Source organism: Phanerochaete carnosa (genome assembly GCF_000300595.1).
Source record: "Phanerochaete carnosa HHB-10118-sp unplaced genomic scaffold PHACAscaffold_2, whole genome shotgun sequence".
NCBI lineage: Eukaryota > Fungi > Basidiomycota > Agaricomycetes > Polyporales > Phanerochaetaceae > Phanerochaete > Phanerochaete carnosa.
The window spans coordinates 1,463,376-1,479,439 of record NW_006767629.1 but is presented as its reverse complement, the minus strand read 5'-3'; the positions used below and the strand labels follow the sequence as shown (position 1 = coordinate 1,479,439).

Here is a 16,064-nt window from a genome sequence, read left to right as displayed (position 1 = left end):
AGCGCGGTGAGGGCAGTTAAGTACATCAATCCGATTCGTAGATTTGTAGATTGTGCAGACGCAACTGACGGCTGTGATAAGCGATAAAAAACGATAGCAGGCAGGATGAGGGCGGCGGACACCGGAGCCAAAGATTTGTGCACAGTAGAAGTATCAAAGCGAGAGACTGGGATTGGTTGACCGGTGTTTGTTGGAGATGGAGGCTTTGAAGAGGAAGTTGGAGAATGACCAGAAGAAGATCCGGTGCCCGAGGGCTGAGAGATGGCAGATGCGCATGATGACATGTACTGAATCGTGACACCTTGGCCGTTTGCGCTCGGGCCACCCTGCAACTGACCGTTTCCGAAGCCAGACCAGGTTGCGTTTGATTGACTGATGGTTCCGTTGTAGGCTCGAAGCACCCAGACCTCGGAAAGATAGTTGCCAGTGGCATCTTTGCCGCCAAACACAATGGTATCGGACGCTGCTGCAGAACCAACCAAAGGCTGACCCAGAGAGAATACGGCAGCACCTTCGCGCGGTGAAGGAAATGTGGGATGACCGTCCACGGGATCGCCAGCCGGCAGTATACGAGCCCAAGTCCCAGCATTAAAATTAAAGACATCCTTCCGACACTGTTAGGATCAGTACGAAATGTGATCATGAAATCCAAAACTTACCACTTCCCCTTGATCCAGACCACCATCGTCCTGCCACTGCGACGAATCAAACGTCCCGAGAAGCAGGAAGACTTGTTGATCGAAACTTTGCGAAGCAGTGTTCAAGTTTGGGGCAAGAGATGCACCTATGCGCGGAGCAGGACAATTCGCGGGAGCGGTATTACTCGAGGTGTCGATATCAATGACATACGGCTGTCCTTGTGCACAAGCAGCAGTTGAGTTTGTACTGGTATCACAGCCACCGACGGCAACTACGTGCTGTTGTGAACCTTGGAGGACAACCGCAGTGGCTGAGCCGCCTACGGCCGGGAGAGATTGATTGTTGGGATGAATCTGCTCCCACGTTCCCGTAGTGAGGTTAGGAAGGTTGGAAGACAAGGTTCCGGCAATAGTCAGTTTCCAGATATTGGATAGCGAAGTAGCCTTCTCCCCGGTGAAACCCCCAGCAACGAAGAAAAAGTTAGAGAGGGCGGTGGCGTCGAACGGAGTCCTGGGGTCGTTCCCGCCAGCCGCAGCGAAAACCGAAGGACCAGGGGTAGTTATCTTGACCTGGGACCAAAAGTGATTTGTGTAGTCAAATTCCTGAGAGGGCGTTAGTACGGCCCAAATAGGCAGGACGGGCTCACGTACCCAGGTGTCGTTCAATGGCTCCCCATCATTGCCCCTCCCACCGATAACAACGTGACCGTTTCGACTACGCGTGGAACACAGGGTCGACTGAGTACCTGAACTGAGATGCACTGCGCACTACCACTTACTAGCTAGCAGCGAGATCCTGTCCACTGATGGCTGCGCTTCTTGCCGGCGGTGACTGCGCTGGCGTATCGTCTGGCGCTGTCGGCTGCGACCATGTTAAAGTCTGCAAATCAAGCCTGCGCAGGCCTGAGGAACCCTGCATGACGCGACGTAGTGTGTGACGTCGACTTACAAGTACGTCTGAGCCTGTGGGATGCCCTGCGCGGACTCTCCGCCGAAGATAATGAGGTCTTGATGCGCTGGATCGTAGCCGATGGAGGCGTCCTTGAGAGGACCTGGTCCAGGGCCTGTCAGAAGGCCAGTAAGGTTTATCCACTGCAGAGGAGGGACTGGAGTATTGGTAGAGATGCTTTGTGCTGACGCCTGGAGAAAAGAGACGGAAGAAATCAAGAAAAATAGCGTCGTGGATGCGACAGGGTGTGAAAGAGGCCAGAGTCTACGGTCTTTGCCCATCCTCCAGAAGATCGTCAAGGTATATGCCGGGGTCAGCGACGCCCGTGCTCGCAATGAGCTGAGAGGGATGAGAGTCTTACACAAGGTGCTGGAACGTCGAATGGCCAGAGTCCCCGGCAGCACGCGGCATGTAAGTCCCGTGTCGCCCACTTCAACTGCCGCCGCCCCGGCGTCTCTCCGCTTCCCACGCCTAAACCTTGCTCGCGCACACCGCCTCGCATTGCTATCTGCCCAAGTGCAGTGTGCACGGCATCTCAGACGTCGTAGCGGAACGTCTGCAGGACTATGAAAATTTTAGAGCCGGTAGGGAAGGCACGTCCAACGACCGCTAGCTACATGATTTCAGTGCGCAGTGCATTCCCGGCCATGCCATATCGGCTGGACACGGTCCCGCTGCCTCTCGGAGATTCTCGCACTGGCTTTGGCTAGCTGTGGTCCACGCATGAGGGCCAGTCTTGCAACCGTCAGGTGGGTTTCGAGGCGATTCCTCAGCAGATGCGGCCATTGGGCTCGTGGGCAAACATCTAGCCCCGCTGGTCGCATCTTTGCAACGGCCTCCATTCATTGATCGCCTGCCCATGGCCATCCCCGCAAGCAACCGCCTTTGCTTCCGCTGATGCGTCACCTGTTTGTCCTCATCGGCCGGCGGCCTCCTGGGAAACTTCTTTGCGGCCCTGCTTTCGGTCCGACGCCGTCGTGAGCCCACTGTTCCGAATAGGCCACGGGCGAGACAGCGGGCGCACTGGTAGCCCTGTCGTCGTTAGTAAGTTCAGGCTCGACTCCAGGGAAACAAGCTCGAGGGTACGAACAAGTTTGACGCGTCCGTTTCCTGCCACTAAGGTTACCCAATTGTCATGAGCCTCAACCACATGCAAATGCCATCGTAAAACTTTCCGCTCCATGTGGGACATCCTGGGGCTGTGAGCTCTTACACTCGGCAACAGCATCTGCGCTGGCAGAACATATGCAGTCCCCTAGTATGTACATCACTATTTACCTATACCTATCGGCCTATCACCTCTACTCTCGTCGCCCTTCCCGCAGACAATTCGCAAGGGACTAGGCTGAAAGTTGGGCCATATTCATCAGATACAACGGTCCCATTCCCAACCCCAAGTGTTGTTTGTGACGGCCCTGGTTGGCGGTTTTCCGGAACATTCGGTAGGCAGTGCCCCCCAGCGGTGTCCGCGCTGGTTCCAACTGGGACGACCGCGCTCTGGAATACGCCCGTCGATCAGCTGAATGAGCGGTCTGAGGTCTGCCACACAAGTCGAGGCTTCTATCTTCCCGTGCTTGTATGAGGAGCTCTACCATCGATGCAACATGATTACAGAGTGTATAATCACCGCTCGATATTGCGGCATACCCAACCCCCAGCAGTATGGCTGTGTGAAGTTTGAGCTGGACTAACATCGGCCTCATCGCAGCTATCTTCCTCAGCCCGCTGACAGATATTCTATATCCGTTCGTGACTTCTCATCATCTCGGCACCTGTAGACCATCTCAGCCAATGGCGCCAGTTCCCGGGCCTGCCAACCCTCCGAGTCGAATGAAACGCCTCCCGCGGTTGAAGCCTGAAGTTTTGTATGCCAATTCAGCCATTCGTGGAGGCTTAATGGCGTCTACAAACCTACACGGAGGGAGGCCATCAAGGAAAATCCCGGCGGAGACGGTTTACTGCACTTATTGCTTCCGTTGCCCAGGGATTCGGCCACGAGCGCTCTGGGACAATTAGGCGCCGTCGCTGTCGCCTTCCTCCTAGCTACCGCAACAAGAGCATTAACTTCACCTCTCCGGGAACAAGGATTCGAAATCTCTTCACGAAGTTGGTAGAACGTGGATCAGAGTGAGTATGGATTAGCCTACAGTACTTCTCGTGAATCTCACTCGCTTCTTCTGTATGCTACTACGCGAACAGATGTCCTTGTTGTTCTTCGGGCGACATACCGTGCCGCCAGCGCCGAGTAGTGTGGTGATGGCTAAAGCAGCGCCGCTAATGTTGCGCTATGAGATGCCGTTCGCTGTGAGAATAAACGGTCCCTCTTCATACGTGTCAGAGAGGCGTGGAAAGTCGACCATCACGACGAATGGTGGCATCCGTGGCGGGCGGACATTCAGGCCGTGTTCTATATCAAGAGCTACAAGTGTCTGCATTCTTGTCGAGCAGAGCGGTGCTGCTGACGAGCCGCAAACTCAGGCGATGGACATGAGTCAATGCCCGGGCGCCTCGGCCAGCTAGCACGGGCCCGCCTACAAAGCTCGAGGCGGGCTAGCGAGTGCTGAGGTAGCAATGATCGTCCTGGTGGTCCGCGTCATACGGAGACCGTGGTCAGCGCGGCGGGCTGCGGTATTACAAGACGAACCAATTTGGATAACTGCTATCGGACCCGGGGCACCCCTTGGAATTCTCCGACACAATAAGCGAGAATTAAAATATTAAACTCCGGAGCTCCCGTGTATTTCCCCCCTGCCTCATCTCGGCGCGAATCGAGCGCGTGAGATCTGCGCCTTGATGCTGGCCCTTCCCCTTAGGTCGGCGCGTTTCGTAATGACCAAATGCTCACGAAGACAGTCTCTTTTCGGAAGCATGGGCTCGGTCAAAGGTATAAAGCGGCTGCAGCGGGACCTTCCCTGACCATCCCGCTACCTATCCTCGGCTCTTCCCCAGATTGCCCAGACCCAGTATATACTCCTCTCGAATGATGAGGTACCGTGAAAGCTTCGCCACCCACCCCTCGTAAGTCCTTGCGCGCCCTCTCCTCGGGCAAGAGCTGACATACTTTTTGCTGCCCGCCCCGTTTGCGACCATCTCCGGACCACTACCCCCGTTTGCCCGACCACATGTGCGCCACATCAACCCCACTCCAGACTATTATCGAGCGTGAACTCACCGCGTGACATCACGAGCTCGGCCGCTACTATCGCTCCCCCGATCTTAAGACCGCCACAGCGCGACGCGTCGGCGGCGAAACTACCCAGTGCTCGTCACAGCCATAGGCCCGAGGACGCAATGGATGTCTCAGATGGCTCCGCACTGTGAGCACTTCGTCCTGCCCCTCGTCTTTGGATGCTGAGTATGTCTGCTCGCAGTTCGTATCGAGACAATCGGTCACCTGCAGCGAGCAACGGGTCGACCGACCGCGAACCCTCGCCGACGCTGTCCAACCACTCGACCCAATCCAACCAGTCCACTCACTCCGCTGTCACCGCCAGCTACACGTGGCCACGCTTTCAGCCCTGCTCGGACAGAAACACGAAGGCAAGCCCGGTGCTCTTTGTTGAATATAGAAGGCATCCGTCTGCGCAGCAAGCCGAGCCTATCGCAAACAAGAATGGTGAGACAGGCCCTCCATCGTGAGTCAATGAGCAAAAATATCCTTGACCATCATGTTCACACGTACGCCACTGCTAGCCGTACAGCTGTGTTACGCCATAGGAGCAGCGCCAGAAACGAAACTTCTTCACCATACCCTAGTCTCTCGGCAGTGACGTGAGTGCGCCATATCCATGTACGCGGTACCTCGGGCTGAGCGCGTCCAATAGTGCAGCGCCATCATCATTGCAAGACAATCCACCGCAGTACACGAGGTAAGTTGTTTCACAGATTTGGGGCCGAAGGCAATGTTCTCATATGTCTTGGAAGGCCACCTGCTCGGCGGCTTTCGTTGGGGGACTCCTTTGCACCCGTCAGCGTCGCGCCATCACGGAGGTTGTCCCCACCCGGTGATCGAGACCTCCAGGGCACGTTGCGTCGCATGAAACTCGATATGCGCGGGGACCGCGGGCGGCGACGAGCTGGTGGCTCCCCGTCGCAGCCTTACTCGAGCGAGTCGGAGAGCAGCTGCGGAAAGAGCCCTGAGCTTCGGGGTGCGGCACGATACAGTTCTACCGATCCGGATGCGGACGACTGGATGAGACACGCACGAGCGCTGGACGGTGGCGGGAGTTCGGCCTCATTCAGCTGTACCTGGATCGACCCGAGGGAGGGAGTCCACGGGAAGGAGTGCGGGTACACGTCGAAGAAACACCTCGTGAAGCGGCACATTGAGTCCAAGCACCTGCAGATCAAGTGAGCACCAGACGCAAATTGCGGCGTGTTACAGATTGTGCTGACTGAGTGGACCAGGCCGATCACATGTGAGATTTGCGGCAAGGGGTTCTCGCAGCGCACGAACTACAGCACTCACATGAATACCCAGTGCGTCTATCTCATTGATGTTTCAGTCAATGCGGGAAGCTTACATTTTATCCTAGCACCGGCGATACACCACATAGATGCCCGTACCCAAATTGCAATGCGACATTTGGTGACCCTGCCCGACGTCACAGACATATGAAGTCTGCTCACAATCATGTACCCTCAAAACGGAGGACGCAAGCGGACCAAAGCGGTGTTGCGATGATGGACTACGTCTCAGAGCCAGAGGAAGAGGATTCTACATGAACTGTCTCTGACCGACCCTGTTCCCTCTTCGGCAGCCGAGCATTGTCCGTCTTACCTCTCGGGGCCCGCCTTTGCCCGCCTCCAGACCCTGCGTTGCGATCCCGTGGGTTGCCACTTAGGTTCAGGTGCACGTTTTGCCTTCTTTTTGTTGCCATTCGGGGTATCGTATTCTCCTGCTAGCCCTCGCTTTGTCCGATAAATTACGTACGGTATGGCGTTGAAATTGTTCGTTATTTCGTTCGAGCCTTGCTCTGTATCTAGCACGTCCATGTGTATTAATCTGCACTGGCTCTATGCTGGCTCATTGGTATCGGAGTCGGTCCGAAACGGTCGGTAAACGTAAGAGATCATATGAGCGACATTGTATAATCCGAGTCGGCCTCCAGCCCGGGTGTTCCAGCTGACTCGGCCGCTAGTTTGCCATTGACCATCGTAAGACCTATTTCCTCCGGGCGGTGGACGGTCCGTCTGCGGCGGCATGTCCGCGGTTTCCGCAGCCAAACTCGCAAGCCGGCTTACGCCTCTGTGTCAGACAATGCATGAGACGCGCCGAGTCGGTCATGGTGCCCGACTCACATGGGGAAAGATAACACGAGTCTGAGCGATTTGTGCAATTATGGCTCATCCTGGCGGATTGCCGGTGGACTCGGGCTATCCTCATTGCTCGTAGGCCCGATGCTTGGTTCTTTGACTGGGGCCGCGCGTCCGCGCCAGGGCTTGGTAAGCCTGCGACCGCTGGAAGTCCGTCTCAGTCAGTTTCGGGATTTCCGGCAGTCTGTCATGCCAAGTGCTTGAGAAATATGAGGCTGCAATTTTTAGCCCCCAGACAATGCGGCGATGATCTCGATCTACGCGGGGTGGAGGGGCGGGGCGGGGCGGGGCGGGAGCACCGGCGATTAAACTCAGTTTTGTTCCCCGAGCCGCCGATCCTTGCACATGCGCTTACATCCCGGGCGCATCCCGACCTCTGGCACCCCTGATCTAGAGCCATGCCACCAAAACAGCCTGTCCTCGGGAGTCTTGCAGTGCAGGCACCCTCACTCAGCCCACAGACGGTGCATGTAACGCCGTCGACATGTCAGAATCTCTCTGCGTTCAAAGGTGCGCTCAATATTCTCGCATGTGGTCCGTGTGCACACATCATGCTCATCCCTTGACCAGACCTGATGAACCAGTATCGCAAACTGGACGATACGATTACCATGCGCTTGAACCGCACGAACGCGCAGTTCAGGGACCTCGAACGAGAAGGAGTCGTTCGAGGGAGTGTGCAGGATGAAGTATGTGCACACCTCTGGAAAGACCTCGTCGGTGAGCGCATAATGCCGTCGTTTCGACTTCTGAGTCTGATGCACCTCCGTCGCAGAGAATTGGAAACGTCGTACAGACATCATCAGCTACTGTGACGGCGTGGTTGACCAGTCCATGTCCGAGAACCGGAAGCAGCTGGAATCACAAGAAACTGACCCTGTCCAACAGCGGAAGATCCAGGGTGCACTCTACGCGGAGGAGGTCAAAGTGGGTCTTCTCATGCTGTGTTACGTACGCACGCGGATTGAATGGATCTATTCGTCTCAATGGCAGCGCAACCAAGTCCACAATGAGCTCGCCGTTGAGAAAATCGTCAGGAATCGGTCACTGGACGGTGAGCCCTATCACGCTGTGCGGGCTCCGCGTAATATGCATTGCTGATACTCCGACTTCACCAGCGTTCCGGTCGCGTTGCAGGTATTTTGAGCCGCCACTCACAGATGCCGACGCGCGCAAATGGTGGGAGGCTGCGCAGGCGGGTCGCTAAGCTTACGCGCTGTAGGTCCTGGAGAGCTTGTGGATTCCGTACTCCGTTCATTACTCATTTCCCTTACACTTCCTGGAAGATGTTTACGTGCTATCCCCTCTCAATGTAACACACACGAAGCTGTCGTGGCATTAATATTCTGCGACATAGACGGTGGTGTCCGGAGTCTTTATCGGCCCCACGCAAGTCGTGTGCCGGATGACGACAAGGGTGGCTGACTGCATGCGTGACAGTTCACCCATCGGCTCTGAAATACACCCTCAACTACGACTGTCACCATCTGGTATCCAGGCAGCATGCAAATCAAAGCCCTTACTGTCGTGCTCGCGACGTTGTTCGCCCTCGGTCCAGGCCAGGCGTTGGGCGCCCAAGTGCCTATGTCGGGCGGGCGGCTCGCAGACACCAAGGTTCCTGTCCTGCTGGGCGTCATGAGCGCATGCCCGGATGCGTTGGTCTGCGAATCGGTCTTCAACCACGTTATCCAACGAGTTGGAGATAAGGTTGACCTTTCTCTTACATTCATCGGAACGTAAGCTTCCCAATGTTGGCATGACCGCTCTGCGCATCTAAAGCATAGGTCATTCGCAGACCTAATGCTTCCGAGCCCGACTTTGGCGTCACTTGCATGCACGGTGCGGTCGAATGTGCCGGCAACGTGCAGGAACTCTGTGCTATGAAATACACGGAACGCTCTATGTGGTGGAGGTTTATCCAATGCCAGAACTTTAAGGGTCGAGATGAAGTAGGGAAGCCTGAGACAGCGCTGAAGTGCGCCAAAGCTGTCGACATCGATTGGGAAAACAGCGACGTGGGACAATGTGCCGGAACAGATGGGAGCGGTAAAGGGGAGGAAGGCGTACAATTACTGCTCGAGAGTGTCAAGAACACGACAAATTTGGGAATTGAGTAAGCCGCATGCTGCTGTCGTATGTACACGTACTCATATAAGATCTAGGAAGAGCTGCACGGTCCTCATAAGCGGTAAGCAAGTCTGCATCCGCGATGGGACATGGAAGGCGTGTGAGGTGAGTCGTATAACACTCCGTCAGCCTGAGACGCACCTGAGGTCGTTGCCGTGCTAGGGTGGGCATGCACCAGAAGACTTCATCCGGCAGATCAACGAGGAGTACACGCGACTGAATACTGCTAGCTCTGGCATGGAATGAACAAAGATAGCATGTTCAGACGTCGCTTCCAATCTCAAGCGTAATGTGTAGCATTTAGCGTCCCCAGAAGAGCTCGTATAGTATGATCACTAGGTTCACTGATATCAGAGGTACTGGAATGGGAGAAGTGTCAGTGTCCCCGAGTAAGAGAAAATAACGCAGCCACGTACTTCTCATCAAAGTTCTTACCGCACTAATCAGGTTGATGAGCCGCGCCTTCACGCCAATATCCTGCCCCGCCAGCCCGGTCTGGTCGTACGGCTGCGCATATGGTTGCGCATATCCGGAATGTTGAGCCTGGACCTGCGTAGATGCCCAGCCAACTACAAGTAACAGAGATTATTACATTCGTGGTCGCGTGAAGCAGTAAGACACGTACTTCGTGCGAGGAACCTGTCCTCACTGAGGACCGCCATGGCGTTTACGAGGAGCAAGGCGACGTAGAGAATCGACCCGAGCGTGAGCATTCTGATTACGTGCGACAAAAGGCGATGGTAGTTTAGAGCAAGACCACTCAAGGCCTGCGGAGGTCGGTCTGATGAGTGCGGACGTGGAGGTCTGGTGAAAGTTATGCGGATCGGTTCGCGCTTCGGAGGCGACACGAGCTGGCTAGACGCCTAACCTACCAACTCTTCCTTGACCACATCCTGCTCGATGCAGTCAGCCGGAGGCGCACTTCGACGAGGTATATACCTTCGGTACTCATGCTGTTTGCCTCCACTGAATGTTGGGATATAGCAGGACTTGCAGCATCCTCTGCGAGGTGTATTCGGCCAAGGTCCTGCACACGTCTTCCAGTATGGGAAGCAAAACGACAGTACGTCTCTCAATTCGATCTATTTGGACATGGAATATTCAAGTCCGCGTAGTGCTTCGTTCAAGAGTCCCTTCACGTGGCTCCGGGAGACGTTGGACGTGAAGTTCCGTCAACAGAGCACGGAAAAGGAGATTGAAGAGGCACGGAAGCAGCAAATTGAGAAGGGACAGGGCAGCGTATTCGAGTCGCTACCAGAGCTTGCAGATGGAGCCGGGGGTAAGGAGTCCCAGTTGCTCGTCGGTTCGCCTAAGGCGAAGGGCAAGAAAGCTACCGAGGTATGTTGCGAACAGCTGCCTTCGGTCCGCTGTGTTGACCGATGTCTTTATACTACCTTCAGCATAAATACTCGACTGCGAACTTCAAGATCTCTCATCGAAAACTGAACATGCTCGGTCGTCAGATATCCGGCAAGCCCATCGACTCCGCCATCCTGCAGATGATGTTCAGCGAAAAGCGCGCGAGTAAGCGAATCAAGAGCATGCTTGTCGTTGCAAAGGACCATGCTGTGCAAAGAGGCCTCGACGAGAAAAAGCTGGTCGTCTGTGTGTAACCTCTGTTTGTTGTTATAAATGTCCTGCTGACCAGTCTGTTTACAAAGCGGAAGCCTGGGTTTGCAAAGGCGAGCACGTCCTCAAGCGGCAAGAACCCAGGGGCAGAGGTCGCTTTGGCATCAGGCAGCACCCTGATTCCAGTATACATGTTGTCCTAAAAGAAGGCAAGACAAGAGCTCAGCTCAAGGAGGAGGAGCGGAAGAGGAAACTCAAGAGGATAGTCTCGGCTGGAATCACCAGGGAGGACGTTCCTCTTAGAAACCCTGGACCTGCTTGGGCATGGTAGACATCGCTGTTCTACATCGTCTTTACTACTGCATAATATCCTGCACATTCATTATACTTCGCTCTGTGCACCCGTAGCTGTCGTATAAGCGCTCAATATGGCGCGCTTGCTATTTTTGTCTCACAGGTTACACGTCTGCAGTCGCGCACTGCACGACACCACCACAACCATGGCCAGACTCTGGCGGTGCCGCGCCGCACTTTTACTCTTGGGCTTGTTTACCTCACCACTGGTCTCTGCTGAACATACATTTGAAAATACCGCTATCGTTCGTACTGTCGAGCTTGGCGGATCGTTCGTACACGTCACGACTACCTACGCGGTCCGTGCACTCGAAGATGGCTCCAGCATTTACACTGTCGCACTTGGAGAGGACGAGCACAAGAAGACTAGTTGGATCAATGCGAAACTGAAGGGAGAGTCTGTGCCCCTACATGTCGAGCACTTCGGATTGAACTCGAAGTATGTCCCATGAATCAAAAGTTGAGCGCTGCGCGTATTTACTGACCTTTGCGTGCTTCGCATTCCAGCGGCGCATATCTGTATACTGTGGCCTTACCTAACGCCCTCAAGGCGAACTCCTCTGCCAACCTTGTGCTGGAAACAGTCCAGACCCATGCCACATATCCGTGGCCCCAAGTGGCTGCTCAGGGAGGCCCGCAATATCTAAAGTACGAGGCCGATCTGTTCGTATTGAGCCCGTATCCCACTGCAGTACAGCGGACGAAAATTAGGTATATTTCTTGCGTGTACTGGGAGGCTACCTGTCTCATGGCTTCTCATAGGGCGCCCTCACCTCAGATCAATGCGTATAGCACCCCGGAGGACATGAGCGCATTCACTCAGGATGCACCGGTGACAAAGTCGGGTGCTACGTTGACTTATGGACCCTATAACAACATCTCTGCGAACGCAAACCGCGACTTTGTGAAAGACGTGCAGAAGCGCATCTCTGTTCAATACGACTATCCTGCTCCCGTTCTGGAGGTCACTAGACTGGAGCGTGCTGCTGAGATATCACACTGGGGTGCGAACCTGAACATCCAGGATAACATCTGGCTGCACAACGCTGGACCAGCGTACGTCGGCTCCAGTTGTTTTGTCTGCCAAAAAAAACTGATATCATGGGATCCGCAGCCTCAAGGGCCAGTTCTCTCGCCTGGAGTTCCAGGGGCAGAACTATCACAACCGGATTGCATCTTCTACCCTGGTTTCTCTGGCTCTTCACCTGCCTCCAGGCGTCCGCGACGTCTACTACTATGATCAGAACGGGAACGTCTCGACTTCCCGACTGCGCACCACGCCATCCATTCCCAAAGGTTTGAAGTCGAATACATACACCCTCTTCGAGATGCGACCCCGGTACCCTGTCCTAGGCCAGTGGAACTACAGTTTCACTTTGGGCTGGGACTCGTCCCTTGCCGATTATGCAGGCTACGACAAGGAGTCTGGCAGCTACCTAGTTGGTGTTCCTGTGCAGGCCCTGGTCCCCGGCGCTGTGGTCAACGAAGCCGAGATCAAGATCATCCTTCCTGAGGGCGCCACGTAAGTCTCCTGGCTCGTCGGGAACGTCCTTCACCGGGCTTTGGCGACTGATAACCCTTTGCAGCGACGTCAAGTTCCATCCGCCCTTCTCGGCTGTAATGAACAGCGTTTCCAACCATGTCACCTATCTGGACACGAAGGGCCGCCCAGCTATCACCCTCAAATACGAGCAGCTGACCGACAGGCATGCGGGCATGATCTATGTGAGAAAAGATGTTGTTCATTGCAACCCTCGCGCAGCCGCTAACCTGCATGCAGGTGTCCTACAAGGTTCCGTTCTCAGCTCATTTGAAAAAGCCCCTTGCAGTCGCAACGGCGCTGATGGGGTTGTTCGCTCTTGCTTTCGCCTCGAAGCGTGTGGACATGCGGATACAGAAGTAGAATGTCTGATCTCGCATTCGTATATACGCCGCCCGGACGAAAATAGCTTCCCTCTTTGCCTTGACAATCACGTAAGGCGATGAGTGCGGCTTCACGCCGAATGCGATAAGACAGAAGACTGTTGTACGTTTCCTTACATCAAAACATAGAGCGCCGTAAGCGGTAAAGCGTACAGTGGTACCGAACTACCCGCGATGCATGAAGCTGTGCACCGTGAATAAGGTGCAGCCCGGGGGTGTGGCCGACCTGGAATACGGATGGTAAAGATCACGCGGCAGAAAGATGAGAAACATGCTCACCCTCGTAAAAACAAGAAGAGCCCCATAAGGCCGTTTGTGTCTTGGCACGAATAGTAAACCCCGCTGTTGTTCGTTGATCCGTACTCGTAGAGGAGCATTGTCCCCTGCCACCTCCAGCTACCCCCTTTAACAACGTCGCTCCCGGGCTTGCCAACGACGACCTGCAGCGGCAACTGAGATGATTTGGTGGCGTTTACGGTATTTACGGGATAGATTGTGGATGCGTTGTGGAAGTTCCACAGCTGATTGTTGTGAATGTAAAACAAGGGTGGCGCGCTGTCCTTCTTCACCGTGGCATTGCCTGTGAGGCCTGCAGCTCCGCTCTAGCTTCAGCCGCCTCGGGCATAGAGGAGGGTCGGCGTACCATGCGGCGCATCAATCGTGAAGTAGAAGGGGTTTTTCCCACTGTCGTCCCAGGAGGAAGGCCCAATGGCTTCCAGGGTCGTCATTCCTGGTACGAGCGACCCGATGTCCGTCCAGCTCGTCACACCCTCAAATGAGGGTATTGCTAGTACTGTCATTACCCATGACGCACAGAGGAGTAGCAATGCGAGCATCTCTTCTTCTGCGATGAGCACGGAGGGAGCAGTGGGCAAGAGTCGACCTGTCGTCGACGGCGCCGACTTATAACCTCGACATCTCCACCGCCGAGCACATGCCTCAGGACGAGCATTCGGAGAAATTAGACTACAGAACGAAATCATTGACGACACAGAAGGCTCGAGTGACCGAGGTAAGCATATTCCTGATACTTATGCGGTGGGCCAAGTGACCTCCAGTTTCCGAGGATTCAGGCCACTAGCGCGAACTGCCACGTATCCCATAATTCTTCGCGCATTTCAAGTGGTCTGTGAAATCATATGACAGCCCGCGAAGCCTTCGACAATCGCCGCACGTATGAGGAGAAACTCAGGCGATGCCTCGGAGTAAGGCGCGGATAAGTCGACTGCCGCGCTTAGTTCGCGCGTAATATTTGCCGAAAACAAACATTACGCTCCCACGCATTGAAGCGCTGACGCGTTGTGGCCTGACCGGGGCTTTGGTTCGTTCCTCAACGTGGTCAAAGCCACCGCTTTTGTTCGCGGCCAGGGCATGTATATATTTTATTTTGGCCTCTTTCTGTAAATACTTTTATCTATCTACCGTCCCACCATGGACAAGTTCGTGACCGTCGTCAAGCCATCAACCGCGAGAACGCTCGGCGGTGCCGCCACAAGCGAACCCGCAGGGGGCAAGCAACCGAAGCAGAAGCCGCGCCCAGCCTACAGATACAATCCATACACTGACGCCGACGCGAATAAGCGAAGACCGGGAGACTGGAAGGAGAAACGGAGGGTCGAGAAGTGAGCCATATTCCGCGGTGGTTTTTTTTCTCCGCCGGCGCTGACCGCGATATGGATCCAGCCTGCTTGCGCCCCTTGTCAAGAATGGGGTAAAGCCCACCCGGGCTGTGCTCACGAAGCATCTATTGAGCACTCTCGCCGACGAGTCCAACCCCATCACTCACTCCGATATCTCTCAACGTTCGGGTCAGTCTTGTTATGGCTCAACCCTCATGCGCATGATCGCGAACTACAAAACTCTGTGTAGATTATGTGGCCTCAACTGCGACTGGACATCAGCGCTCAGAGGGTCGTGGAAACCACAAGCCATACCTCGAGGCCCGCAGCAAGAAGCTAGAAGAACAACTGCCGGCGAGTGACTCGGCCCCTGAGACGAATGTGCTGAGAGGTATCCGGGTGTACATTAACGGCTATCTGGCAAACTCCACCGACATCGAGATGAAGAGAATAGTTAAGCTCGCGGGGGGCGATGTCATGTGAGTCTGATCGTGTACTCTGCCCGCCACGGCCTCACCACGGCCACCCATAGGTACACTGCCTCAGGCGCCACGCACATCCTGACCTCGCAGCAACTTAGCGGAACAAAGACGCAGAAAATACTTTCTGGCAATTCGAGGAGTATTGTGTATGTTGTACGCCCAGAGTGGATCACCGACAGCATTGAGGCTGGGAATAGGCTGCCTGAACGCATCTATTCAGTGCTCCCGAAGGACGCCACCAAGACTTTGTTCGATATGCCGGAGGCTGGACCCTCCTGCGATACGCCCGCTGAGCTGGAATGAGCCAATCTCTCTACGCAGCACTGCTGGGTTATATTTAAAGCTACATATGCAATGCATTCATTGTTCACGTCGAGGCTGACGTATAGGATGTGAGCATCATATCACCGCCCGCTGTGACGGAGGAGTCTTGTTCCGCTTTCATTCATGTGGTGGTGCTAGTCAAGCAAGTGTTGTACATATACTGAACCCTCGAGGCCCAAAGGGTCCGATGCACTGCAAAGGGTCCTTCCAGGCCTAGCAGGCTAGCCTTTTGTTGACGATCTGCAGCAAATGGCCTCCCTGCGCCCTGTAAATTACGCTGTAAGTGAATATGCTATCAGAATGCCAATACTCAAGTCCCGGTTTCTGAACTCCGCCTCTACGCCAAAGATGGCCGTCGACCGTCGTTCATCTCGCCGGCCAGGACCCCAAGAGATACCTCCTTGTCAAACAGACAGCACAGGTATCTCTACGGCTCAGCCGGTGTCGGCGGTGTTATCAGCCGATATCCAATGATGTATTGTGATCTTCCACAGATGTTTTCCGCGGATTAGGGCAGCCTACTCTATTGCCCTCCGCGGGACGATGCTTGGCATGGCCAGATGTTAATTGCCAGCAGGGCGATCCGCTCACGAGCAGACAATTTTTATGTGTGAGCGCTGCTGTTTTTCCCTGCAGCGCTGATTTCATGTAGATTCGTGCAGACCAATACTTTTTGGCTGTATGCTTGCGAAAATTTAGATGAGCACCGCCTGGCGCCAATCGGCATCCGAGTCGCAGGTGGTCAATGTCCTGACTGGCTCCA

General features: G+C 54.8%; 7 protein-coding genes across 7 annotated transcripts; 5 read left to right on the top strand and 2 right to left on the bottom strand.

Annotated features, from left to right (window-relative positions):
* Positions 1–95: 95 nt before the first annotated feature.
* On the bottom strand, positions 96–1,868 carry PHACADRAFT_86460 (uncharacterized protein; the record flags this gene model as incomplete). The annotated part of the gene is made up of 5 exons (XM_007391678.1): positions 96–605; positions 660–1,241; positions 1,290–1,353; positions 1,418–1,531; positions 1,588–1,868. Coding segments are annotated over 5 exons (1,551 nt in total), but the record flags the coding sequence as incomplete, so codon positions are not given.
* A 3,911-nt stretch (positions 1,869–5,779) lies between these two features.
* PHACADRAFT_87350 (uncharacterized protein) lies at positions 5,780–6,312 on the top strand (the record flags this gene model as incomplete). Its single annotated transcript, XM_007391677.1, has 2 exons — positions 5,780–5,937; positions 6,123–6,312. 2 exons carry the CDS (start codon positions 5,780–5,782, stop codon positions 6,310–6,312), a joined length of 348 nt encoding a protein of 115 aa, XP_007391739.1.
* A 995-nt stretch (positions 6,313–7,307) lies between these two features.
* On the top strand, positions 7,308–8,220 carry PHACADRAFT_249428 (uncharacterized protein). The gene is made up of 5 exons (XM_007391676.1): positions 7,308–7,413; positions 7,474–7,623; positions 7,679–7,830; positions 7,897–7,957; positions 8,022–8,220. The coding sequence occupies exons 2-5, from the start codon at positions 7,479–7,481 to the stop codon at positions 8,108–8,110; spliced, it is 447 nt and encodes a 148-aa protein (XP_007391738.1). The 5' UTR covers positions 7,308–7,413; positions 7,474–7,478; the 3' UTR covers positions 8,111–8,220.
* Positions 8,221–8,377: 157 nt separating this feature from the next.
* Positions 8,378–9,810, top strand: PHACADRAFT_249426 (uncharacterized protein). Its single transcript, XM_007391675.1, has 6 exons — positions 8,378–8,639; positions 8,699–9,016; positions 9,066–9,135; positions 9,193–9,389; positions 9,447–9,599; positions 9,656–9,810. Exons 1-4 carry the CDS (start codon positions 8,407–8,409, stop codon positions 9,274–9,276), a joined length of 705 nt encoding a protein of 234 aa, XP_007391737.1. The 5' UTR covers positions 8,378–8,406; the 3' UTR covers positions 9,277–9,389; positions 9,447–9,599; positions 9,656–9,810.
* A 271-nt stretch (positions 9,811–10,081) lies between these two features.
* PHACADRAFT_169631 (uncharacterized protein) lies at positions 10,082–13,130 on the top strand. The gene is made up of 9 exons (XM_007391674.1): positions 10,082–10,093; positions 10,146–10,368; positions 10,431–10,635; positions 10,692–11,392; positions 11,461–11,664; positions 11,716–12,009; positions 12,068–12,475; positions 12,540–12,678; positions 12,734–13,130. The coding sequence occupies exons 4-9, from the start codon at positions 11,028–11,030 to the stop codon at positions 12,854–12,856; spliced, it is 1,533 nt and encodes a 510-aa protein (XP_007391736.1). The 5' UTR covers positions 10,082–10,093; positions 10,146–10,368; positions 10,431–10,635; positions 10,692–11,027; the 3' UTR covers positions 12,857–13,130.
* A 21-nt stretch (positions 13,131–13,151) lies between these two features.
* PHACADRAFT_191481 (uncharacterized protein) lies at positions 13,152–13,712 on the bottom strand (the record flags this gene model as incomplete). Its single annotated transcript, XM_007391673.1, has 2 exons — positions 13,152–13,465; positions 13,520–13,712. The coding sequence occupies 2 exons, from the start codon at positions 13,710–13,712 to the stop codon at positions 13,152–13,154; spliced, it is 507 nt and encodes a 168-aa protein (XP_007391735.1).
* Positions 13,713–14,218: 506 nt separating this feature from the next.
* PHACADRAFT_181157 (uncharacterized protein) lies at positions 14,219–15,362 on the top strand. The gene is made up of 4 exons (XM_007391672.1): positions 14,219–14,498; positions 14,560–14,684; positions 14,746–14,974; positions 15,028–15,362. The coding sequence occupies exons 1-4, from the start codon at positions 14,308–14,310 to the stop codon at positions 15,278–15,280; spliced, it is 798 nt and encodes a 265-aa protein (XP_007391734.1). The 5' UTR covers positions 14,219–14,307; the 3' UTR covers positions 15,281–15,362.
* Positions 15,363–16,064: the final 702 nt, after the last annotated feature.